General features: G+C 41.5%; 2 protein-coding genes across 4 annotated transcripts; both read right to left on the bottom strand.

Moving 5' to 3' along the window:
• Positions 1 to 1,718: 1,718 nt before the first annotated feature.
• LOC136541594 (tRNA ligase 1-like) lies at positions 1,719 to 17,670 on the bottom strand. Its single transcript, XM_066533542.1, has 27 exons — positions 17,520 to 17,670; positions 17,040 to 17,438; positions 16,327 to 16,377; positions 16,151 to 16,233; positions 15,975 to 16,074; positions 15,066 to 15,144; positions 12,934 to 13,057; positions 12,147 to 12,253; positions 11,905 to 12,033; positions 11,271 to 11,335; positions 11,009 to 11,173; positions 10,713 to 10,873; positions 10,600 to 10,631; positions 10,349 to 10,530; positions 9,979 to 10,058; positions 9,423 to 9,488; positions 9,055 to 9,344; positions 8,234 to 8,341; positions 5,031 to 5,128; positions 4,863 to 4,923; positions 4,398 to 4,474; positions 4,235 to 4,306; positions 4,087 to 4,163; positions 3,800 to 3,880; positions 3,309 to 3,411; positions 2,634 to 2,792; positions 1,719 to 2,457 (listed from the first exon to the last, which is right to left on the bottom strand). Exons 1-27 carry the CDS (start codon positions 17,535 to 17,537, stop codon positions 2,065 to 2,067), a joined length of 3,360 nt encoding a protein of 1,119 aa, XP_066389639.1. The 5' UTR covers positions 17,538 to 17,670; the 3' UTR covers positions 1,719 to 2,064.
• A 3,916-nt stretch (positions 17,671 to 21,586) lies between these two features.
• On the bottom strand, positions 21,587 to 26,706 carry LOC136545512 (uncharacterized). Of its 3 annotated transcripts, none has more exons than XR_010781059.1 (4): positions 26,278 to 26,706; positions 25,548 to 25,848; positions 22,390 to 22,722; positions 21,587 to 22,296 (listed from the first exon to the last, which is right to left on the bottom strand). XR_010781059.1 is itself a non-coding variant. In XM_066537526.1 (2 exons), exons 1-2 carry the CDS (start codon positions 26,619 to 26,621, stop codon positions 22,101 to 22,103), a joined length of 444 nt encoding a protein of 147 aa, XP_066393623.1. In that variant the 5' UTR covers positions 26,622 to 26,706; the 3' UTR covers positions 21,587 to 22,100. The 3 variants fall into 3 exon arrangements, 1 of the variants encoding a protein (XP_066393623.1); XR_010781060.1 differs by lacking the exon at positions 26,278 to 26,706 and having other exon boundaries at positions 21,587 to 21,822; positions 21,920 to 22,296; positions 25,548 to 26,268; XM_066537526.1 differs by lacking the exons at positions 22,390 to 22,722; positions 25,548 to 25,848 and having other exon boundaries at positions 21,587 to 22,200.
• Positions 26,707 to 27,087: the final 381 nt, after the last annotated feature.

The following is a 27,087-nucleotide window of genomic DNA, read 5'->3' on the forward strand; positions in this document are numbered from 1 at the left end:
AAAGGTATGTTGCAGTTGTTTCTTATGGATGTTGCAAAAGTAGATCGGGGGATGTTGCAAGTGTTTCAGAAGCATGTTGCAAGCGTTTGTTCAAAATGCTTCATCTGTTTCCAGACGTATGTTGCAATCGTTTTTTATCTGGATGTTGCATATGTTTTCACACATATGTTGCAACAGTATGTTTCAAATGTTTTAGTCTTATGTTGCAGTAATTGTTTTTTCATGTTGCAATTGTTTTATCTGGATGTTGCATATGTTTCACACACATGTTGCAAGCGTATGTCCCAAATGTTTCATCTATTTCAAATGTATGTTACATTCGAGTGTTTTATGTTGCACGACGTTGGTGTCCATGAGGGCGGGCAGGGCCAAGCCGCAACCACCGACCCGTGGAGGAGGCGTAGGCTGCCGCCGACGGCGTCGGGAGGAGGCACAAGCCACGTGGTGCTATTGTGAAAGAGGCGGGGGTGAGTCTTTTGGGCGGCCGGGAAGAGACAGTCGCCACGCCGGTGTGAAAGAGGCGGGGGCGAGTCATCCGAGCAGCGTGGGCAACAGATCTCAAGCGGGCAGTTCGGATGTGAGCGCGTGAAACGGAGCCGACGCGGACGGCACACGAATCCAAATGGATGGGACGAAGCAGCCGCGGGCGTCCGGACACTAGTGCTACCAACAAAAAAATTCTAGCATGCGACCTTATGTTTTTTTCATGTGGACGGACTCTTCTCGCCGGTGCTAAATCGACAGCACAGACCGGCCGGCAGGCTCACGCTGAGGTGGATCCAAGCCTCGTGTCCGTCTCGAATAGGCCAATAAGTGGGCTTAAAGTTACTATACGGCCGAAAGTGAGGTTGTTAAGACTCTAGTCTTTGCCCGTATACGGTAGCAAGGACATATCTTACAAGTCTATACTGGCATGTATATGTAGGGTAGTAGAGAAAATATTAAGAAATTTAAGATCATCTCTTGGAAATGATAGCATGTGCATTTACCGTGTATGTATGAATGATTAAGTTTTTGATTTGCTTAACACGATTGACTTTTAACGTACTTGGTCTTGGATCAAAGTGGCAATGATCACATTGTTCACTTGATCATAGCAAATGACACACGTGTATGCTAGGGACTGAATGCATGGAAATGTCAAAAGGATGAGTCATAAACCAGTGTATCTGATTGAAGTTAAGATTAGACATGGCAGTCTTGTTGACCTTGTGTCTGATGAGAAGATAAGGTGAGGAGTCGTAATACATGTCACATCCCCTTAATTTCACTTGGCACTATGAGTGGCAGCGGAAAAAAGGCTGAGGACGACGGGATAAGCTGCAGTTTGTACTTATTCTACCTCTTCTTTCGTTCGTTCATCCTGACGCTTCTCTGCAGCCATCAACTGAAACAGCGTGTATTGTGACTATTTGTCCAATTTGATCTTAAGGTGGGCCCTGAACAAAGTTTGCAGTTTGTTGTTGAGATTCTTCACGATGCATGTAGCTCAAAATGGCAAAGCTAGGGTGGACGTCAGCCGTCAGCCGGAGATGAAGAACGCAAGTTAAAGAATGAGACGGGGAGAAAATGAGGAGCAACAGAGGCACGAAAACAAAAAATTGCCCTGATACGTGTTCAGCAATGTCCAATGTTACTGCCATCGCTCAAAATTGATTCTGCTTTCGGCTCACTTTAGCACCAGCATTATGTTAGCTAGTCAACGAAGCATTGCCATCTTAGCTAATGTTGCAATTTTATAAGTACACAAAAGCTAACATACCACCAACATGAATTCTAATTCTGGTCAACTGTCGTGTCAAATGGCCACTGAAAATTCAAAATACACTAAAAGTAGAATGATGTGCTATACAGAAAATTCTCTCCTCCAGTGCTGACTCACATCGAAGTAGAAACGCAGTAGTCTAGGTCTGTCCTATAGTATCAAAATTTGATGTGGCGTAAGACTCGATGATTAGCATGTCTTGGCCACGATCAGCTGTTACCGTTAAGTCCACCAGCAGCAATTCTTTATTCTATCTTCACTTCTTCTGCACATTCGTATCCTAAAACCAAGGTAACAAATCAGTAGAAGTCCACCACCCCCGATATGGTGATGGGAGGATCAATCGGCACCCGTTCTGCTTTTCCTTCTGAAGCCAGCTGCGGCAGCACGTTTGCCTCCTTTGCCGCAACACCTGGAGCTGTCCACAGGGTAGCATGTGGCCACTCGTTCCTGGAATTGATCTGCTCATCGTTTACTGCTCCGAGCTTTGCCTCGAGAGCGGCCATCTTGTCAGTGTAGTACAATGCGCTGAATGAGACAGGGACTTCCTGGTGCTGGTGGATGCCATAGCTTGCGACAGCAGCCACACCATGGCCTTGTTCGTGGGCAAGGGTGACGTGAGCCTTCTTTAGGTTGTCCTCCAGTCTTATCTTGTTGAGGAAACTGTTGACAACTGTGTCCTTCTCTGCCACCTGTTAACAGTAATGCAGCGTAGAACAAGTGTCAGATTGCAACATCGTCGCTGCAGAGACAACCTAGTGGCACAGCACATGGCCACGGCTGAGAAGGATTCCAGCAAACACGCTACCATGAGCCCTTCACAGCAAAATACAGAACTATTTCTCAAACATAGCTATACAGTTCTTACCTTGTGGAGAAGGCCCAATATATCAGGTGGGGTTAATCGAACAGCAGCAAACATGATATTGCCAAACTTCCGCTTCCCAGTATCAGGTGTTTTGAGATCACCTTTTGCAACAGTTTTTAACTGTTCCAGTACTTCTTTCACAGCATAGTCAAAAGGAACCTAGAAAAAAAGTATAGATAACATCAGAACTGCATCATGATTTCTGTGTGCTTAACAGACACTTGTGGTGTAAGTGTACAGGATTAGGATCAGTGCATAGTAACAAAATCCCTGATTAAAGCACATCGCATGAAAATGAAAAATGCTACTGCTACATCATATTAACATTAGTATGGTGCTCCCATTCCCACATAAGGTTAAGCCAATTTAGACTACTGATCTACCAGTAACTTAATTTGGCCTAAGAAAACAATTCTTTTAATGATATTTAATTCATAGCATTGGTGGATGGACTTTTTTTCCTCAGACACGCAAGGGAGGTGGATGAAGGACTTGCATGGCATAATCTAGTAACCTCCGAGTCCTTATTGGAGTCCTCACATATGAAGTATAAAGAAATGACTCCTGCAAACTACGTAGTCGTCGTAGATTTGTTGTAGCCCCATGTGTTAAAATGTGTATAAACATTCAGCAACCATTATGATCTTGAATGGTTAATAAGTGAAATATGGTTACCTGAATTGAGTTAAGATGATCAGCATTCCCAAACAAGGTCAGACGCAACCTTTGTTCCCACTGTGCCCATTCTTTAGCGTATGAACCTTTTGATGGCTCCGCTCTGATTTGACATTGTTTTGCAAAACATCAGGCAATGTATATAGACATGTGAATTCAGAAATGAAGCACTAGTTCTGTCGACATCATCAGATGAAGTAATACTACTACAAATGTGATTAACTGTTTCTGGAGAAAAGGTGCTTTGAAGAACATTCCCTCCTACACAAGAAGTGCTATTGAAGATTGAACAAAGGCATTCCTCCTACGAATGAAACATGAAGTAATACTATGTATACAAGAAGTGCTATACTGCTAGTCTGCTTTTTTTTAGGAATGCTAGTCTGCTATTGTACAAAGGCATTCCGCCCTACACAACCAAAGTGTAATTTAATGTTCACAATGTGCTAAAAAAAGGGGTTGTAATATTAATATGGCTATCAGTTTCATACCTTCCATGCCTACTCTGATGCATCCTGAACAAGCTAATCCCCTCATCTAAGATGGCTTTCACTGCACCAGGCAATGGAGCTCTGAAATCAGGAAAAACAGTACAAGTCACATCATCGTGATATTATTTTTCTTGCACACAATATTGAAGGCAGTCATTTTTCTTGGAAAATAAGTGTATTGAACTGAACGTCTTCATAATTTTTTCTGTAACTGCATAGCATAGCTCATCGTTGAGTTCAAAAAAAAAGGCAGAGCAAAACAATGCAAATAAAAAAAAAACTCCTACCTATCTGGCTTCAGGAGAGGCATCTTAACAAGGGAGCCAAAACGTTCATACAGTTCGTTTTCAAATTCTCTTCGACTCTGAAATTGACAGTGTTGGTGATTTGGCATATTTCAGTAGTTAAAAACAATTTTCCATGATATATACATACCTTCCCATCATACAAGTGGTAAAACATTAGCAAAACATAGCCTGCATTAGGTGAGGCCTTGTCCAGATTTCCCTTTCAAATTACAAGTTAATATAATATCAGCCATTTCACAATACATAAAAATGACTTAACATATTTGCATGAGTAAATATAGACTACTAACCGGATGATTGACCCGCTGGAGGACGCGAAACATGAAAACAGCAAGAGCGTCAAGAGAAAATGGATTTGAATCTGTGCCTGGCAAATCAAGAAACCAGAACAAAAGCTACATGGTCAAACTTAATGATGCAAGAAAATGAGCCAACGATAGTACTGTTCTTCTAAAATCTAAAAAATCATATTTGGTTATATACAAAACCCAAGGCCCTACTGCAGTACACCAAAATAGTTCTTTTTACAGTACTCTTCAAATCATTCACCGCTCAAGGGCTCTTCAAGCCCATAATAAGTTAATAGCTGTAATTTGGAAGCTCAAGCTAAGGTGTGATGTTGTATGTCACAAATCCAAACTGCAGCCCACAACTATATGAAGAATCGCCAGTTCACCATCAATGTTCACACGAAGTAAAATAAAAATGAACAAGAGATAAGGGAATGAAAAATAATTATTAAGTACGTAGGATACCTTCTGAGTCAGGAACCACAGGGACAGCAGCTGCTTTTGTGGACCCACACATATCCTCAATCTGGAAACAATGATTTATCAGTTCTATCTCTACTGTTAAAGTAGCCTAAAACGTCAAACCAGAAAACATGCAAAAAAATTTGCTATGATTTATGATGTCAATCTTGCCTGCTTCCAAACTTCCTCATTTGGTGCATTTTTGTCAGCAAGGGTTATTCTAGCTGGTTTCTTTCTTCTTTCATCAGCGACCTTTTGCCAGTATCTTCCTGTAATAGTTAAAAAATAGTCCAATTAGACTCATTCTAGAAGCCTAGCTTGGGTCATCAACCAAATAGGATTCAGCTGAGCCTGTGGTGGTCTGAGAAATGGCTATTACTGTTCATAGTATAATTATAATTAGACTAATAAAACTGCCTCCTAGTCTATTTCAGTGTCATGTTCCGTGATTTAGTTACTTCTTATCATAGTGGAGCGTACGGCTGGCAGCAGACCCGATTCAGTTTGTGCGAACCTATTAGCGGTTCACGATCGAACTGAATAGTTCTGAAATGACAGGGGGTACAAAGGGCTTGGGCAACCCAAACTGACAAAAAGTGAGGAGATTTGAACATCAGAGGTTGAGAATTTAACTGATGGCAGCAGCAGCAAAGCTGAGATGCAAGAGATGCTGCACCATGGACGCAGGAGTTGAGGATGGAAGACGGCGGGCAGGGGATGTGGCCAGTGTCGGAAATGGCAGCACCAAGGGCTGAGACGCAAGAAATGCTGTCAGGGAAGTCACCATGGATCATGGACTGCCCTCTGAAAACTGCATACCCAAACATCTATCGCATTTGTAATAATCAACAGATAATACCTGAGGCCGGGAGAACAACTGGAATCTAAGCTTTAGAAGAAATTTTGGACCGACAGAAAGAGGTGAATGGCTAGAGCTGATAGAGCGACTAGAGTCAGTAACTTTATCAGGGGCACAAGACAGAGTAATGTGGATATTGGAATTGTCAGGAAGTTCACTAGCAGATAACTCTACAGATTTATTACCTTTGGCGGATGATAGACCTTAGGATGCAAAAACTGTGGGCAACCAAAATTCCCCTAAAAATCTAGATTTCCTGTGGATATTATGGCATAACAGATTGCAGATCAGTTGAGGATCATGAAGTGGGATGGATCTAAACTCTGTAAACTTTGTGGGAAAGAAGAATCAGCAGATCATCTTTTTTTCAGATGCTCTTTAGCAGTGTTGGTCTTGTGTTGGATTAGGGAAAGCTTACAGTGGCCAATTATACCAACATCCTGACAATATTTTGAGGATTGTATTCTGAGGGAGGAACAAAACAAATCAAATTAGAGTTAGTTCATACTAGCTGGGGTGTGCTGGAGTCTGTGGAAACTACAAATGACTCTGGGGGTTTTCTAATGTGTCAGTATCTTCACCTAAATGTGTACTCCCTCCGTTTCAAATTATAAGACATTTGGCTTTTCTAGAAACATTGTTTTAAATATGTATATAGACATTGTGTATATCTAAGTGCATAGCAAAAGCTATGTATCTAGAAAAGTCAAAATGTCTTATAATTTGGAACAGAGGGAGTACCTTATTGGATTCTGGGTTTTTTACAGCATTGGAGCAGGATGGCAAGGAAGGAGGAAATACCACACGTGGAGAAGCTAGCTGCTGCAGCATCACATACCGACAAGCTGGTGATGGTGTGAAATGCTGGAGGTTCTAGCACCAGAAAACAAGGCTGTGGGATCTCTGTCGCTTGTACTTAGCTTGTTAGCTACAGCGGGATGATCTTACTTTGCATTTAGCTTTTGTTAGTTGAGTGTGTTTTTTTGAATTTGAGTAAGTAAACTCAGTACTCTTGTTCTGTAAGCTGGTAATCCCAGCCATCACTTCTTAAGCTTTCTATAAAGCCGGGCCATAGCTATGGTCTAAAAAATCCATTTTGCTAGTCACTGGTGAGAGATGATGGCCACCAGTTAGGGATTCATGCTGGAGGGGAGTGGCAGAGCTACGTTCGCTGAAGAGAAAAAAAGGAGGACAGCAAAACGAACGAGTGGCAGTGCATGAGTGATGAGATATTTTGGACGTGAAGTTGAACTCAGTGTGCTAGGGCAGCACGTGGCAGGGATCGACTAAATGGCCAACAAGCAAATGGCAGCTCGGATTGGGCTGGTCCAATATGTTAACTACTACCACCCTCTGTCCCAAATTATAGGTCGTTTAAGCTTTTCTAGGAACATAGCTTTTGCTATGCACCTAGATATACAATATGTCTAGATACATAATAGAAGTTGTGCATGTAGAAAAGCCAAAACGACCTATAAATTGGAACGGAGGGAGTACAATCTCTTTTCTTTGTATTCAGAAATCACAAACCCAAATACGAACTCACAACCCCAATCTCAATTCACTAACCACAGGGACATTCCCCTAGCTAACATAACTTATAAAATGTTGCAAACCAAGAACACATTCTGGTAACTATGGTTCTTATATAAAGGTAACCAAGTCTTTCTTTAGGAATTAAGCAATAGAATAGAATATTACAGTTTTTTTTTCTCGAACACGCAGGAGAACCGTGCATCGTTATATTAAGAAGAAAAAATGGGAAGTTAACCCATACAAGACACACCCACTCACACCACTGTGTTCAAATTAAAGACATGCCCTTATTACATAAAGTAGATGACCTCGACCCAAAATTAACTCCCACTCAGCCCCAGGGCAAGTAGGTAATTGATTCCTCATGCCCCTGCCAAACCCCCCAAAAAATAAGCTCCTCACTTTCGAACAACAGAGTTCTAGCTAGGTTTGGAGAATCAGCATCAAACACACACCAATTACGAATATTCCACAAAATCCATGCTCCTAAAATGATGATGGAGTTGAGGCCCGTTTTTAAGTGAACAGCCACTGCATTTGAACTTCTTTCCCACCAAGCATCAAAGGAAGTCTCATCAAATTGGGGGTAAGCATTTGCAAGCTCACTCTAGTATACTACAGTAACTGACTTTTATCAACTATAAATCGTTTTGATTAGATCATCCGTTGCATGGGAAATGTCTAGCAATTAGAAGGTGATCGATGCCCTTCTTGATAGAAAAGAATGTTCAATATAAAATCTTGGCAGGACAAAGCACACATCGGTTAACCCATAATCATTGTGCACGATATTATGTCCTAACAAAGGTGCAAAAGCAGGTGAATGGCCAGATCCTAGTTCATTTGAATGTTCACACTGTGCACGGTTCATTGTGTTGAGAACTAAGAACAGCACTGTCCACCACTAACTGAGGCCATGTTTTACTCCAATAAACAAAGCGAGCATATAACACTAGATAACGTCTCAAATGCTCTGTACCTTTAATAAGATCCCCCATCAAGCTATGAAGAGGGCGATCATCTCCAAGGCCACCAGGCGTGTTTAATATTTCCTTACACAGAGCAGACTTTGCACAACCAGGTATACCTGAAAGGAAAATGCTAAATCAGAATCAAGAATTGAAAACCCCATTTTAATAGTAAACAACATTGTAGGATGAAGATTGGTAAAAAAAACTAATTTAATCTATTGACACCGTACCACATAGTTTTGACGATTACTTAGTTTATCTAGTCCATAAGCTATTTAACAGGCTAATGTACGAACATTGAGATAAGTACAAGAGAAACAATATTAACAGTACCAACATAGTTTTTTGACAATTACTTGGTTTATATAGTCCATATTATTCAACAGGCTATTGTGCGAGCATTGAGACAAGTTCAAACGAAACAAAATGGATGCTACAACTTTTTGACAATTACTTGGTTTATATAGTCCATATTATTCAACAGGCTATTGTACAAGCATTGAGACAAGTCCAAACAAAACAAAATGGACGCTAGAACTAATGGGTATTCAGAATTCAGATGGCTTAAGAAAACCTAAACCAGTAAGCTTAAGACCTAGATTTTATTTAAGAATAACTAACGGTTTCTTACAAAATTTGATATCAGCTATTGTTTGGATGGCACATCAGTATCGTGGCTGAAGGCCAAGGGTTGATACCCACAAACCAGTGAAATAAAATTATTTTCATTCTTTTTAATGTTGATCAGCGAAAATATACCAGTGTCTCAGTTACTATAAAGAATGAAAATGACACAATAAGTTGTTAAACATATATCAGCAGTAAGTACCTGGAAAGAAAACTATAAGGCCCTCTGTTTTGGGAACCACATCAACAGATGTTGACACAGGACTGGAAGGTGCTGCCCCATGATCTGCCCAGAGATCACCCTCTTCATCTCTCTCTGCATCAAGAACGGCCAAGAAGTTTTCGGTTTGAACAAGGTTACCAGCAGCACCAATCAGAGCCTGGTTTGCAGGGCTGCGTTTGGCGTATTGATCAAGGAAAGGCTCTGCTTCACTAAGGTACGTTGAGGATGAGAGTGGCTTATTCCCATACTTCCTTCTAATGTAGACAGCCCTGAAATGAGTAAACTAATCATATTAGATGAAGGAACATTCGCAGTTCCATAAGAGAAAGAATGTCGCAATAATATACCATTCATCCAACATTTTGCTAAGCTCTCTCTGTTTGTTTGCTGATGTTCCCCAGTTCTTCATTTGCCTATCAACAAAAAAAAAGGCATTAACATGAGAGCTGGCATAGTTTCTGTTCAGCAGCGTATGGCACCAACTGAAGTAGTACATAATTTACAGCTCAAATTAAATAGTTATATACGACTTAAACCTTCAAACATTACATCAATCAGTACAGCAGCACAAAAAAAATATTAGTACAGAACTTACAGCACAATTACTTTACAAGATTGAAATAACCAAGCATCAATTGTCATGTGATGAAGAAAAGAAGTTGAATATCAAAAATATGAATTTGTAAGTTACACTTTACAGATGTTAGCATTATTAAATAGGCAGAGGTCTAGAGGATGCATTAGCACCGTTTTTCTAACACTACACAAACAGTGGAGACATCTTAACTAGAGCAGTATCACAATAAAGTAGCAAACTTTTTTCTCATTTCGATTCTTCATTGATAACCCACTCTGTTGCAGAAAATATACTAGTGAAACTTAAAATTTGCATACATAGCATACCTTAGGTAATAAGCTCTATAAGCAGTTGGTCCATCTTTGAAAAGGGTAGACAATCCATTACGAATTAAAAATGTTCGCAACTGTCAACAAATAAAATAACATAATTGTTAGAGGATGTGTATTCAAAATAAAACAAAGGTTAACTTTAATGGTTTTAGTCCTCTTCCACATTCAAAAACAAAATAGCTTCGAAGCAAACGGAAGACATACATATAAATAACAAAAGCAGATTAGATCACGATGACAGGAATAGGAAACACTAAGCATAGCAATAACATTTCCAAACTTATTTTAGAAGCACACCAAAATGAACCTGGACAATCCAGAGTAACAAACACCAGTGTGGTCCTCAAGAAGCGACCAATAATACCTTATATGTCAAGAATTTTAGTTTAACCATTAGATTTGAATCCTCATCAGCCAGACCATCCACAGCTGAAGAATTTGAATCCAAGGCACCATTGATATTTTTCAGTAAAGTGTCACCATCTTTGGCTAATTCAGCTGCCTTCTTATTGTTCGCCTTGAACAAATTCACATCAACAAAGAAACCTAACCATGGAATACATGTCAGTAAAACACACCTCCGCTCATACTTGAAATGTGAAGGCCTCAGCTTACCTCTATATAGAGGCCACAGCCCTTGGTTTCTCCTAAAGACAGCAGCATAGGTTTTAGAGTTATTAAAGATATAAAGGGTAATGTAGTATACAAGGCTGACTTCACAAGCTCACCCCATCTCTTGCTGGTATCGTCTAAAAACAGAATCATTGTGCACATGGATAACCATTTTGTAGGACAAGTTGTCATTTGAAAGAGAATCAATCTTGTGGTAGTTCCAGTAGCATTTGAAAGCTGCTGAGAAGTGCCTCTGTTTCATCAAGCGAATCATCTCCTGTAACAGCCAACAAAGGTAATATATCACATCTGCATAGTTATTGGTTTATTGTTGTAGTAATGTTATGAATAATGAAATCATACCCATTAAGTCAGGAAATATCTATCCTCGGCCAGATACCAATGAGCTTACCTGCAGTTTCTTAGTTGCATAGTCTGCAGGATGTGCTTGCAAAAATTTCGTGACAACTGATTTATCAGCATTTCGCGACTGAGCATCAAGTCCACCATTTCCAAACCAATCTGAATGATCTGGACACATTGAAGCTCCAACATTTTCAAGCAGTGCCTTGATTTGCTGGTCATGTACAATTATTAAGAAGTTATAGCAAGGTTGAACAAACACAAAGTAAGATGCCTCATGGCGAGCAAATACCAATTTACAGCATTAATACCTGCTTTTCATCTGACCTATTAGCAGCACAAATTTCTCGTAAACTTGGTCCTAAATCTGAGTCCCCTGCAACAGCAAATAAATAATAAATGAATAATAAAAAGCTAAAATAATTACTAGCTCATAACACAATTGCATTAAGTCTTCTTAGAAGTTAAGGCACCCCCAAATGCATCAGAAAACATTTCTAGAATACAAGTATATTTTCAAAAGGGAAGATGATTCTGTTCTGTGCCTTTCCCTGAACCTCGGGTTCTGTTCAGGTTCACAGAATCTACCCAGCAAGAATCAACCCTAAGAGCCAATTTGCAGTTCTTGACATCATGGGAAACATTAAGAGAAAACAATAAACCTGTCTGACATACTATATGCGACAGACCAAATCATTATGAGAAAACAATATTTTTTGCCCCTCAAAAGTTCAAACGTTTTTATTGGCATTATTTCACATGTCTTGATTTATTATATCATTTGTCTCCATTCTAAGAATATTACAACTATTACTAGGATGATCGTTTACCATGGCCAGTAAGCAGGACTAATAATACTTACAATTGGTAAAGATATAAACAAAAAACTCTTATATTGGAAGAACAAACTCAGCAGCGCATATAACTTTAGTTCCAGCACCTTACCGCCATCTAATGGAGCCTGAGGAAAGTTTTTCAAAACTTCTTCCATTTGCCCTGAACTTTGACAAGGCACAATACGGGCAACCAGACCTTCAAGGATCTCGCCCTGCACTTCTACATGATCTTTTGACCCTATAACAAAATTAACCTAATGTCAATTCCCAGCAGAGATGGCAGTTAGCCAGTCAAATACAAACATGGTAAAAAAGAATCAGTCTGATATAGAAAATCAGTAAGATGACAACCTGGTACAGCTATATCAGCTATTTCATCAAGGGCTTTGCAAACAGGCGTTGCAGTTCCTTCTTCACATAATGCATCATAAGCAGCAAAAAATGAGGTGGCAGATTTCCTGATGAAAGATGAAAACAGAAAGCATTGTAATATCATAATCACAATCAACAGTAAACACATACATGATTGTGAGGGTAATTCTGCAATTACATGCAGAAAGTGTGCATACTGGGTTGCAGGCATCCAATGAATACAAGCATGCAAAATAGCTAGTTAGCCACACGAGTGGCATTGACAGCATTCACGTAACAACCTAGTAGCTGAACAAGTTTTCCCAATATGAACATGACAAAGTTAATTAATTACTACTGCAATAGTCTGTACTCCATGATAATGAAAACAAACTCAATGAAGGTACCAAGGAAAAATAAGAGCATGCATTAGCAGATTATTGACCGTCGCAATGATCCAGTAATAAAAAAATAAGCAAAAGAAAATGCTGGCAGAGGGCAAGCATGGCAATGAGAAATAAGCAAAATAAAATGTTGGCAGAGCTTAAGCATAGTAATGGAAGTTTCTGAAACACTATAAGATTGGAAAATATGAAAGATGCCAAAGTTGAGTAATTGACAATTGTATTATTACTTTATTAGAAGGTATTCTAACCATCTTTAAACCAACATCACCATTTCACCCTCTATTTTTAGATTAACAATGTACATGTATAGGTATCACACATGAAACAAAGCAGCCAAATTCTTCATGATGCAATGCTCCTGAGCACAAAGTTATGGGCACCTTGTTGAAAATAACCACACATGGTTGGTAGGTAGGCGCCACTTCCGACAAAATGCAATCACGTCTGGAGTAGAATAGAATTTTGGCTTGCCATTGCCCAACTCAGTCACAGCTGTAACCACAGCTGCAAAATGCCCAAAACAAGATGAATACAACAACAACAACAACAAAGCCTTTAAGTCCCAAACAAGTTGGGGTAGGCTAGAGTTGAAACCCAGCAGAAGCCATCAAGGTTCAGGCACGTGAATAGCTGTTTTCCAAGCACTCCTATCCAAGGCTAAGTCTTTGGGTATATTCCATCCTTTCAAGTCTCCTTTTATTGCCTCTATCCAAATCAACTTCGGTCTTCATCTGCCTCTCTTCACATTACTATCCTGGCTTAGAATTCCACTACGCACCGGTGCCTCTGGAGGTCTCCGTTGGACATGTCCAAACCATCTCAACCGGTGTTGGACAAGTTTTTCTTCAATTGGTGCTACCCCTAATCTATCACATATATCATTGTTCCGAACTCAATCCCTTCTTGTATGACCGCAAATCAAACGCAACATACGCATTTTCGCGACACTTATCTGTTGAACATGTCTTTTCGTAGGCCAACATTCTGCACTATACAACATAGCATGTCTAATCGCCGTCCTATAAAACTTACCTTTTAGCTTCTGTGGTACCCTTTTATCACATAGGACACCAGATGCTTGGCGCCACTTCATCCACCCAACTTTGATTCTATACCTAACATCTTCATCAATATCCCCGTCTCTCTGTAGCATTGATCCTAAATATCGAAAGGTATCCTTCCTAGACACTACTTGACCTTCCAAACTAATATCTTCCTCCTCCCGAGTAGTAGTGCCGAAGTCACATCTCATATACTCAGTTTTAGTTCTACTAAGTTTAAAACCTTTGGACTCCAAAGTCTCCCGCCATAACTCCAGTTTCTGATTCACTCCTGTCCGGCTTTCATCAACTAGCACTACATCGTCCGCGAAAAGCATACACCAAGGGATGTCCCCTTGTATGTCCCTTGTAACCTCATCCATCACTAAGGCAAACAGATAAGGGCTCAAAGCTGACCCTTGATGTAGTCCCATCCTAATCGGAAAGTCATCCGTGTCTCTATCACTTGTTCGAACACTAGTCACAACATTGTTGTACATGTCCTTAATGAGCCCGATGTACTTCGTTGGGACTTTATGTTTGTCCAAAGCTCACCACATAACATTCCTTGGTATTTTATCATAAGCCTTCTCCAAGTCAATAAAAACCATGTGTAGGTTCTTCTTCTCCCTATACCGCTCCATAACTTGTCTTATTAAGAAAATGGCTTCCATGGTTGACCTTCCGGGCATGAAACCAAATTGGTTCATAGAGACCCGCGTTATTGCTCACAAGCGATGCTCGATAACTCTCTCCCATAGCTTCATAGTATGGCCCATCAACTTAATTCCCCGGTAATTAGCACAACTTTGAATATCCCCTTTATTCTTGTAGGGGAATAAATATGCAAATACCAATAAAAGAAAAAGTAATGAACTAAACAAACGCAGCAAGCAACTTGAATAGTGATGTAAATGTGAGGCAGAAGTGGCTGCCCAAATAGTTTATATTTGAGTGTTAGTAGAATTGTCAATCATATAAAGTACTAATAAATAGAAGGAACAGGACAAACTGGCTGACACAGATTTTATTCTACCAAAAACAACTAAAAACTTTTCAAATGCGCGAATGCAGGAAAATAAACAGTTAAAATTTAAGTATCCATGTAAACTAGGGGTGACATAACATTTTACTAGCTTTTACCAGTCAACAATGGCAAAGAAGAAATCAATCCAGTGACATACATATAACAAATTATTGGTGACATACAATAAATTTACCCGATAAAGATATATCAACAGCTGTAATCCAATAAAATGGTTAATTCTGTGTGTGTAAATGAAAGCCAGCTGAAACCAGAATCTGACCCTTTTTTCTTATTGTTTCAAAAAAAAATCCAATTGAAAATAATCCATTGTCGAAGCAATGGCATCATATGTTATAGGATGGAATGCACTACCAGTAATGATGTAGAACAAACTATACAAAAATTACTAATTACTAATTGCTTTAGACAGAAGAAAAAGCCGTACCATAATCATCCTTGGGCCTTTGCCCATGATCTCCTAACACAGCTGTCACAAGTTCCATTGAAATGCTAACACGGTTTTTCTAGAAGCATTACAAAGAAAAATTAGGAACCATAAGAAAAATTACAGAGCCAGAAACCCTCCATGACTCAGAAAGCAAATATGCAATACAACTACAATGATGATTATTAATTTGAGAGTAATTTAATTAGTAATAACTAGCGCTGGAACTGATTCTTAAAAGCACATAAGAGTTCTGCTTTTTGATCTACTTGTTGACTGACAGCATACAATCCAGAACAGTAAAATCTTACTATAACCAGCAAAAATTCTAACGACTAACTAAATCCCACATTGAGGAAAAGCTTAGCAAACCTACATTGCTCCTTTGTTCCTATGCTACCTAAGAAATACATAAAGTTGAGGGAGAAAATATGTAGTGCAAACCACAGCTAAGGTGGAAACATGGAAACCAATTCAAAACCGTATTCTGATCACTCCAAAAAATTTCAAACTTGACACCTCCATGGAAGTGCTTTGTTTGAAAAGTTGAATGCAAACCCACTTTTGAAAAACTTATATGAAAATGATAAAAATTCAGGTGCCGTGGACTCGTGGAGGTGTGGACCTTGATCTCATTTCCCTGTCAATTTTTCAACAATGTTCAAATTCTTACAAGCGATCGAAGTATGGTTTTAATTGGTTTTCATGTTTCCATGTAAGATGTGATTTGCACTACATATTTTCCTGAGTTATAGTTCTATATACTGAAACCACAACAAAAAAATAAACAAAATTAATTATCCTTTGTTCCAGTCTATATTCCACTTCTATTTGAATTAATTTTGATATAATCTTCACAGACAAGAAAATCATTAAGTCTTGAGAAATGTTGTGCAGAACATGAAATACCTCAAGAAAATCATTGAATTCTGCTTGCATTTTAGGAGCCTCCTTTCCCCAAGCTTCACGAAACAAACGCCCCAGAACAAAAACGGCCACTGCAGTATAACTATAAGAAAACATTGAAACTTCAGACATAGCAAAAACTTACAATATAATAATCAGCACAGATTAATGCAACATACACATTCCCGAAGCTGTTCTTCGCATATGCACCACCATGGTGACCGGCATACATGAAGAGGGAACCAGAATGCTTGAGTGTAACCTGAGGGGAGTGATCATCATAATCATTGATTACTTCACACAAAGAAACACCCATTTTTTTTATTTTAAAGCAAAACCAACATGTGAGATATACCTCCAAGTTTGCTAGCCCATGAGACACCATCTCAATCATTCTGGTCCTTGTCTGTCATCACAAAATCAAGGGTAAGCTTCTCAATAAAAAATCAAACTGTTACACCACTAATAACAGAAACCCAAAGAAGCCAGAACAATCTACAACCACAAGGATTTACTGCACAGTGGGTTCAATAAAAACATTCCTTCGTTACCGGGGGAGGGGGGGGGGTAATTATGACCCCGTTGAAGTCAACAAGAACTAAGTAGCTACAGTAAAATATTAACTGGGTAAAGATGCAAGTTAAATATTTCTTAGGGTATAAAGGTTATATGCATGATATCCTTCACTTCATGAAAATCAGCATAACTTCCATCAAGTCCTGCAACAAGACTTAAATCTACGATACAATGTTCAAGAGTGCCACTACTCAAATCATCACAGGATGTATGGGCACTAATTTCATTCGAAGTACTCTACCAATACTCAACATTGCCACAATGACACAATGCTATGGAAATAGGCAATGTTGATAAACTAGGATATTGCATTTGCTTGGACAAAATCATGCCTAGCGAAAACTACAGAACTAATCCTTGAGTATCACAGAGCGAATCCTTAACGATTTATCAGTCAAACTATTGCCATTGTCATGTCAGTCAGAAGGCACAACATGAAGGAATGAGACAATGACAAAATTGAACAACAAGGAGCAGCCGGCAAGCTCTCACCTCCTGATCGGATTTTTCATTTTCGAACTTGGGGTAGAATGTGGCCCTGATTTGGGCCTCGGTGAAGGTGCTGTTGTCCACCTCAAAGCCCGGGGCAGACTTGAAGAGTCTCGAGAGCTTCTCAGTCGAGACACCGTCCCGCTCCTCTGTCACCCTCGCGGAAGTCGAGGTGGACGCTGAAGCGACCCCAGGGCCGTCCCCGGCGGAGGTTGTGTAGCCCCTGGGCACCCACAGCTGCGCCGGCCTGGGCTCGGGTCCGGGCCCCGCCCCCGCCGGTGGCGCCTGCGAGGCGAGGGTCATCTTCCGGACGGGCTCGGCAATCTCGACCGCGGCGGAGGAAGAGGACGAGTAGGAGACGTCGGCGGCATTCGGCTTCCATTTACGCGGCGGCGGCTTGGTCTGCACAAAATAGAGAGAGAGGTTAGGGTTTAAAGGGTTTATCGAATTGAGAGGAGGGGAGGAGAGGAGTAAGAGGCGTACGCCGTCTCGTCGAGGCATTGCGAGCGCGGGCGCGGAAACGGCGGAGGAGGAGAGGCGGAGGGGGAGGAGGAGCGGGAGGATGCGCCGGGGGGCGTGCGGTGAGAGGAGGGAGCAGGCGGGCGGGCGGGGCGAGGTGGCGCGCGGCGGCGGTGGAATGGTGGGTCGGTGGCGCCGCCGGCCCGCGGCGGTTCTGTCTTCTGTGACGTGGATGGAAGGAGCGAAGGACTCGCCGTCTGGAGCGTTCTCCAGGGCAGCCTGTAAACGTGGGCTGCGCAACGGGCCAGGCCCAAACCTGCCCAACAAATTACACCTACAAGAAACATAAATTCCTATTATTACCCAAAAAAGGAGCATAAAGAATCACCATTTTTATTTTTATTATTTTTGTTAAAAAAAATAATCTCCTGAATACGCCTACAAGGAGAAGCATAAAGAATAATCATTTTTATTATTTTATTATTTTTTATTAAATAATTTCCTAAATAAAATTGCACAAATGTACTCATGCTCCCCTTGCTACATAGCGAGATCTTGCAATTTTCGGAAGGTGGATTGAATTTGGTCATTTTGATTTTGAAGGATGCGATATCTCTTTGATGTGTGGCATATCTCTAAAACTCAAAAGTTTCCCATATTAGCTCATATGTCGTAGAGCTCGAAGAGTTGTTGAAAGGTCCTAATGGCTAGAGGGGGGATGAATAGCCTAATAAAAATTTCTATAACAACACTTAACCAAATGGTTAGATAATTATAAGGCGAAGCAAGTGTTGCGCTAGCCTACTCAAAATGCAAGCCACCTACCACAATTCTAGTTTAGATAGTGTCAATTCACACAAGAGCAATGACACTACCCTATGTTAGTGTGCTCTCAAATGCTAACTAAAGAGCCACACCAACCAAGCATGCAAGCTCTCACAACTAGCTACACTAAAGAGCTTGTCAACTAGTTTGCGGTAAAGTAAAGAGAGTGATCAAGAGGGTTATACCGCTGTGTAGATGAATGAACCAATCAATCACGAAGATGAATAACAATGATGACCAATCACCTCGGAATCAATGATGAACACAATGATTTTTACCGAGGTTCACTTGCTTGCCGGCAAGCTAGTCCTCGTTGTGGCGATTCACTCACTTGGAGGTTCACGCGCTAATTGGCTTCACACGCCAAACCCTCAACAGGGTGCCGCACAACCAACACAAGATGAGGATCACACAAGCCACGAGCAATCCACTAGAGTACCTTTTGGCGTTCCGCCGGGAAAAGGTCAAGAACCCCTTACAATCACCACGATCGGAGCCGGAGACAATCACCACCTCCGCTCGACGATCCTCGCTGCTCCAAGCCGTCTAGGTGGCGGCAACCACCAAGAGTAACAAGCAAAACTCGCAGCGAAACAAGATCACTAAGTGCCTCTAGATGCAATCACTCAAGCAATGCACTTGGATCACTCTCAATCTCACTATGATGATGAATCAATGATGTAGATGGGTGGGAGGGCTTTGGCTTAGCTCACAAGGTTGCTATGTCAATGAAAATGGCCAAAGATCTCAGCCACAGCCGCCCATGGAGCTATATATAGAGCCCCAATCAAATAGAGCCGTTATATCTCTTCACTAGGCAAAACGCGCTCTGACCGGACGCTCCGGTCATACTGACCGGACGCTGGCCCTCAGCGTCCGGTCGCCCGATGGATGCCACACGTCACCAGCTTCAAACGCTGTTCGTCAGATTCCAACGGCTACGAGGCTGACCGGACGCTCCGATCAAAACTGACCGGACGCTGAAGCCCCAGTGTCCGGTCGTTTCTAGTAAGCTCCCCGAGGCATGTTTTTTCGACCGGACGCGTCCGGTCCACCTTGACCGGACGCAGACCAGCGTCCGGTGCTCAACCCTACCCACTGTGCCGTCTGACAGCTCGACCGGACACAGCCCTTCAGCGTCCGGTCGCTGAGTGACCCAGCGTCCGGTCAGTAGACCGACGCCAGCATCAATTCGATCAACTCCATTTTAACTCTAACTTCTTTACCCTTGCTCCAATGTGCCAACCACCAAGAATTTTGCATCCGGCGCAATAGAAAATAGACATTTCATTTTTCCGAAAGCGCCGAATGTGGTAGCATATTTTCACAAATATTTTCAAGGGTGTTAGCACTCCACTAGATCCTAAATGCATATGCAATAAGTTAGAGCATCTAGTGGCACTTTGATAACCGCATTCCGATACGAGTTTCACCCCTTTTAATAGTACGGCTATCAAACCTAAATGTGATCACACTCTCTAAGTGTCTTGATCACTTAAAACAAAATAGCTCCTATGGTTTATACCTTTGCCTTGAGCTTTTTGTTTTTCTCTTTCTTTATTTCAAGTTTAAGCCCTTGATCATCGCCATGCCATCACCATTGTCATGCTATGATCTTCACTAGCTTCTTCTACTTAAAGTGTGCTACCTATGTCATGATCACTTGATAAACTAGGTTAGCACTTAGGGTTTCATCAATTCACCAAAACCAAACTAAAGCTTTCAGTTGTACAAATTTGTAGTTTGTTATCTTTTTCATTTGAAATCATCTTGGTGCTGAAATGATCAATACAATCTTAAATCTATATAAAATATATCCAAACATTGTACCAATTATTTTGATATCAAATTAAAATGGCAACAAATGAAAATATGGTGAACTAAAAAGTTGTACATCTACTCGAGTTTTATAATTTTCATATGAATTTTGTCTCTATACAAACTCATATGGAAAACCTATGAACTTTTAATATATGTTTCTAGAAAAGGGATATGTTGCATTCAAAATGGCAAGATTTAAATCTGGATGTTTGAACTAGTGAAATTTAATTTTGCTATTTCAGTTGGACAAAGGTGTGTATTTTTGCAAAAGAAATATTTGGCCAATTATGTTTGAAAAATGAATAAATTAAAAAGATATAAGTCATCGATTTAGCTAGAGAAGGGAATAGAATCTAAACCAAATTATCCAATGCTTCTGAACCCATGTCTCCAAAGGGAAAAAAAAGGATATATATATCATAGGGATGCTCAAATTGGTTTGGTGGGTGAACTCATTTATGCCCTAACTTCAACAGTTTTGGTGATTGATGAGTACAAGTATTTATGATTAATATGTATTTTTGCGGTGGATCAACACATTGGTTAAGTCACAAGAACGTTACTATGGTTCCGAAAATGTTTGGATTGATAAAGTGGCGTACAAGGAGTCTACAGGGTCAAGTGTAGCTTGGTGCTCAGAGACACCTGGCGTAGAGTTTATTAGGGCTTGTTTTTTCTTTGGTCGTACTATTATCTTGTGGAGTTTAAGTGAATAGTATTTGGTTTGCACAAGAGGCTTACTCTCATCAAAACCAAGACAAAGTGCCCCCCGGTGGATAGGTTTTAAGATGAGAACCTTAAAGAAGTTGAATTTGTGAGATTAGACTTATAGTATGCTCAGAAAAATACATTGGAACATGCACCGAACGGTAGGGTTGATACTCGACAGATCATCCAATGACACTATGCCTAGGGCAGTTAAGACTCAGCCCCAATACTAGGTGGTCACAATATGATTCTGTATGACTTCATGACACACTGATAGATCATTCGAGGAGGCCTATTTGGGTACCTAAGAACTTGATGACTAACTTTGGAGGACCAAACAAAATTTAGGTACCTAAAAAGTAAAAGTATTACTCTCCTTTTATAGGTGAATCACAAAGTCGGACAAAGACATTAGATGTTGGATACTGAGGCCCCATTCGGCTTACCTTAAATTCGACTTGTTCGGCTTCTTTTTTTAGCCAGAACAGTGTTTTTATCTCACAACATTTTCGCCAGAACAGTGTTTTTCAGTCAATTTCAGCCAAGTTTCAACAAGCCGAACGGGGCCTCAAAAGCTTGCGAAGACTTTGGCAATATAATCATTGGTAATAATGGCAAAGGCAAGGTGATTCGACTGGATAATATATCAAATGATTTCTCTATTTCAAATATATTGCTAATTGTTGTAAAAAAATATTGCTAATTGAGATCTTGAACTTTAATATTCTATCTGTGGTATAACTTTGTGACGGCGATGACATTGACAGTCGGAACCTCCGTGGCTTGCTAAGGAGGACACGACTGTGGCGGGAGTCGAGCACCCACGGGGGTCTTCTAGAGGAGGTCACACAATCTGAGGCGGAAGCCAGGGTCGGTGACGAGGCAACTCCAAGCGTGCTTGGTTCCGTTTTAGGCTTGCCAGCCCGAGAGAGCCAATTTAGCTCTCCCAAGGCAGCAGGGAAAACCAACCTTACTGCGTGAAAATCAAAGCAGGCAAGATAGATGATCAAAATACATTGCCCAGACCAGTTCCTTGCTGAGCTAAGTAAAACAGTAGCCGGCGAAGTTACCAAACATGCCCTACACATTGCTTGCAAACGAGAATGGCGCGCACGAGTCTCCGGGGAGCTCTAGCGGGTCCGGAGGAAGATATCCACCACGACCTCATCAGCCAGCAGCGACACGTGTGAGACAGTGAGAGGTGAAGAGTGGGCGATGGGATGATGGGAGAGACGTGTACAAAAAAATCATTCACGCTCGAACTTTCGTGCTCATCGCCTCCGCTTCGTTCTTTGGTAGCTGACCGCTCCTTGCTCTGCTTCCCAAACATTCTCGCCTCTCGCCTGCACGGCTGCAGGCCACAGGGATCAGACAGCCGATCTCAAAAGAAACTAGCAAGTAGCAAGAACAAGACTAAGGAAAGTCCGGGCCTCAGGAGATTAGGAGCCTACACCAACATTCAGAAATGAAACAAAAATTAGGTTGGAGTAACATGATGCGTTCATAATTGCAGCTTTTTAGTGCTATCTGAGTATCTGACCATAATCCTTGGCACCAGTACTTTCTGACAGAAGAAACCATACTCGTTGCCGACTCTCATTGCAGGGTGAAGTTTCGAGCTCACAGGGGGAGTAGAGTACGGCTAGGGCCATCATCTTACTAACAAGCCCAGGAAAGCTTCAAGTCAAAAAGCTACAGGATTAATGACAACAGAACAAGACAAGCAGTGAGAACACAGAACCTAAAGAGTTCCTGCACAACTTCTTCCATCTGATGTTACCACTATCCATTCCCTTCTTGATTTATCAGAAAACCTTCGCACAGTTGAAGCACCAGCTCTTGGACCTTCACATCTAGAGGCCCACTCTCAGTGCTGCAGAAAATATGAAGATAACATCAGATGATTGATCAAAGAACACTATGCTCTCATATACCATTTGTTACTCACCAAATTCCTGCTAATGACAACCAAACTGCGCTAGTTATCTGTCGTTTGTTCCAGTTTAAACTTCATCTGTAGTTCTGTACTTATCTGTTGTTCCCAACCTTTTCACTTTGCTCTATTTAGATTTCCTGGGGTTGGCTTTCCAGATTGCAAATTTTAGAGGTTGAAAACACATTTTCAGGTCTAATTTGGTCGAATGATTAAATTACATGACAATTTTAAAAATTATTAAGGGGCAATTACTTGCTGCGCATGATGTGATGTAGAGAAGTCGACTAGGCATGTCTGTTCTAAAAAAAATTCAAAAAGACAATATGTGTGCTTTCACTATTCTGCATGAGGTTGAACCCAAACCAAACCCTAGGCTTCTTGAAATGTTATGTTTCAGCCTGAAGGAAAATATCCAATATTTAGATTCATAATGTACCTAGGTTTGCATCTTCTGTGGATGCACAGCACTAATGAGCTATACAGCACAAAAGGAAACCGCTTATCTGTGCCATACCAATCCATCAAGATTTCAGCCATAGCTGTTATCAGTTTGTCGCAGCAAGATTACCAGACTAGTGTTCTAACAGTTAGACAACTAGCTGGACAAGTTCACATGCTTTGCGATGTATCTAGCAACTAGACAACAAGACAAGACAAGAGAGTCCTAGTTGCAAAAAAAGAAAAAATGTAAAAGAAGCAAAAAAAAGGGGGGTGGGGGGTGATTTTGCCTTCAGCTGTTAAACATACACATCACCTTAAAAAAATGTACGTCACCTCTATATGATTTGTGAACTGCAATCTGAATGGAATAAATGCTCATTTCAAGGACACATTTTTGCTGGAAATGTTTCTCTGCCTCCAGGAAACTTTCTTGGTCTCATTGTATCTAAATCTATTGACAAGTTTTCAAGTTCAAACTATAGGTGCTACTCCCTTCGGCCTAGTATACAAGAAGCCATTAATTTTTACCAGCCCCCACGCCTGATGCTTCAGTTCACAAACAAAACATGCTATACAAGAGAAAAGGCCATCAATAGTAGAGAGAGAGAGAGAGAGAGAGAGAGAGAGAGAGAGAGAGAGAGAGAGAGCCTGCATGTGTATTGCAGCCATGCAACAGAATGGGAGCCGAGGAGTCTAGCGTCAGCGTAAATGCTGCATGCGCATGAAAATGGAGTTGGAGAAAAATCAGTTGTGCCTTGTATATTGGGACAGAATCACAGAAGGAGTATTTCCCAGTAATGAAACTTGGAGATAAGAACTGAGTTCTAGGTACACACTTGAGTATGTGTCACATAAGGCCAGGAAGAAAATTGGTTGGTACTGCTAACAGTTTGAAATGTTTTCAGGTGAAAGGAGCCATGTTAGGGTGATATAAGCAACACTCTAAAATAGAGGATGCTATTGATGATTCTCTGGATGCATTCCTATCTATTGACACTTCAATGCGTTAACGGGTTACTCATGGCCAGCTCAGCTGAACCACTGGTGAGCCCCTACCACAGGTGAGCTCCTATGGCATGAGGACATGGAAGCAGATCTCTGACTCTGAGTGCTGAAGGATGAAGAAGGCAGCATGGGACTGTTGGATAATGGACATAAGAATCACAATTTTACGAAGAAAATGCATGTTAATTAGGTATGGGAAATATCTTAGTTTTTAAATAAAAAACACACAAATATTTACTGTCAGGTGTCACCAACGTGTTCAGATTGATATTTTCCTTGTGAAAATAATGAGTTCAGATTGGTATTGTCCTTATGCAATTAATCTTTTGCAGAGTTCTGTTTGAACAACAAGTTCATAGTAATTTAGAGTTGTGCATGACTAGCATGTTACTCTGCAAATGTTAGGAGCTCACTTCGTGCGTAGAATTAGTGAACTAATTAGAACAAAAAAAACTGATTTACAAGGTGATGTGATATCTGAACTGAGAGCATACCTGAATTAGAACAAAAAAAAAAGAGATCCATTCTAACTTCTGATTTACCTTTTTTAACATCTACAATTACAATTAATTATCCCTAGATGAAAAATAAACTCCTCCTTACACTGTATTCTCAATTTCTCATAAACTTCAGCGCCTAGTTGTTTCCTCCATGATTAGAAGTTGATAATGCTGAAGATAGATGGAGAGAAATGGTGCATGTGGCTACTTCCAAGTTCCAAAGTTGAAAATATGATAGTAACTCTAGCACTTCTGGAAGGAAAACAGGGGAGGTGCTGCTGTTGTATCATATGGAGACAGCCCATGAAAACACGCAGCTACTTGTGCAAAAGTGTAATGCTGGGTGTAAGATATGCTAACCGGTCCAACACACAGGCACTCTGACTAGTGACTACTAACTGACACTAGATCATTAGCTTCCACAAGTGTCACAAAACTTGAGCAAAATCATTAACGACATCTTTCTACTTTCAATATAAGCAGGCAACATAAGGCTATAGCCTATCATCTAAGAAAATCGTTGCAAAATATTACCACACGCTATAGAGAAAAACCTCAATTTTTTCAAGCACTGATCTAGCCAATTTCAAGAATGGCCCATAACAATGTTGAAAAAAAAACAAAAATTATGTAGAGATAACACTGTTTTGTACGAAGCAGTTATATTATATTCCAACTCCATAAACAAATGCTATGTAGAAGTACCATTATCCCATATGCAACATTTAGCAATGTGAGTATTTTCATGTTATATACTAACTGAAACATTATTCAACCAAAAATATTGGGAAATCAATGGACTAGTCAGAGATGCACCTGGAGTATAGAAGCTCATAAATGGAACCATGGTCTCGCCGTCACTGACCCCTCCTCCTACTTTCACAAATCTGCCAGACTTTAAATCAGTCATGAAAGTCCCATTATCCGTCCCGACGTAGATGACACCACCGCCATCAGCAAAGACAAAAACATCAAGTGTGATCATGGTGCGACCAACAGGGATCTTGTGCTCAATGAGTTTGCTCTGAACCCATCTCATATCTCTGTCTGGGCCAGCCTCCCTCGACCACTGGTATAATGCAGGTCTCTTCTCTGTGACACATCCCAGCCCACCGCTCTGCAGAATCGTGAGCACAATCCAATAATTTTCCATAGGTGGTGTGTCAATCAAGGTCATTTCGCCTGTGACCAAATCGTACTCGAGGATTCTTGCTATTATGAGCTCCCGTAACGGAAACACAACAAAGTAGAGTGCATTCCCTACATGGGCACCGCGCAGATACCCGGCGAGAACATCACAGTGTTGCGCAGAGAACATCAGCTTCTGATGAGTACATGGAGGCGAACGTCCCCGCACCCGAAGTGTGAACGCACACGAATACCACGAGGTAGGGTCCGCTGTGGCAGTCTAGGTGGTTGCAGCCGCCCCTGCCCGCGCAGAGCACCGCGGCGTTGGTGTGGATACTGTTGTATAGGGAAGGGGACTGCGGCAGCGCGGGAAGCTCCCGCTGCGCGTCCGTGACGGGGTCCCAAACGGCGAAGTTACCTGGAGCTCCAAGGCTCGCTGCGGAGGAGAACGCGGCCGAGGCGGCAGTCGATCGCATGCCATCCGTGGCGGTCGGCGCGACGCGGGCGGAAGGAGCAGGTGGGGACGAAGCGGGCGACTCTGTCGCGGCCTCTCACGTGGCAGTAGCGGATGACGCCGAGCAAGGGGGGCGTCCGGTGGCGCTCGCGGAACCTGCGGCGGAAGCCCGGATCGCAGACGAGGCGGCACCAGCGCTTGCACGCGATGCTGGCGCGCACGAGCCGCGCGGGGTCGTCTGGCGGGATGCGGAGGAGGATCTCCTCCACGTGCTCGTCCATCAACGCCGGCGGTGTCCGCGTGGCCATAATGCGTGGCCGGATTTGGGACACCCGTGCGGCGGCGGAGGGAGGGTTTGGTACTTCGGTGTTCCGGCTCGGGAAAGTGAGGCAACGAAACGAGATTGTGAGGAGAGAGACCGGCGATGGCGACCTGGCTGTCTTGCCTGGTCTGGTTCAACCAGCTCGAGCTTCAGCCTCTGCCATGTGGACCCAGGGTGAGCATGTGCCATGTGGAGGGAATGGTTGGGCTGTACTTACGGGGTATTTGATCCGGCTACGAAAATTTAGGAGGTGTGTTGAGAGGATGTTGTATAGGGTGTTTGAATACTAATAAAAAAATAAATTACATAATCCGTCAGTACTCCACGAGACGAATTTTTTAAGCCTAATTAATCCGTCATTAGCATATGTTACTGTAGCAAAACATTATCAAATCATGAACTAATTAGGCTTAAAAGATTCGTTTCGCAAATTAGTCGTAAACTATATAATT

Source organism: Miscanthus floridulus, chromosome 3 (assembly GCF_019320115.1).
Source record: "Miscanthus floridulus cultivar M001 chromosome 3, ASM1932011v1, whole genome shotgun sequence".
In the NCBI taxonomy this organism is placed as follows: Eukaryota; Viridiplantae; Streptophyta; class Magnoliopsida; order Poales; family Poaceae; genus Miscanthus; species Miscanthus floridulus.

Bases quoted from the DNA above. Each gene is read 5' to 3' on its own strand.
- LOC136541594 (XM_066533542.1), bottom strand. The intron at 5,129-8,233 runs GTACAGAGCATT...TAACTATTACAG, and splicing joins GATGGGGGATCTTATTAAAG to GAAGATACTGGCAAAAGGTC. The intron at 4,164-4,234 runs GTATGTATATAT...TGTCAATTTCAG, and splicing joins ACCACTTGTATGATGGGAAG to AGTCGAAGAGAATTTGAAAA.
- LOC136545512 (XM_066537526.1), bottom strand. From the start codon at position 26,621: ATGGCCACGCGGACACCGCCGGCGTTGATGGACGAGCACGTGGAGGAG. The intron at 22,201-26,277 runs GTAACTTCGCCG...TGTGGCCTGCAG, and splicing joins AGCGAGCCTTGGAGCTCCAG to CCGTGCAGGCGAGAGGCGAG.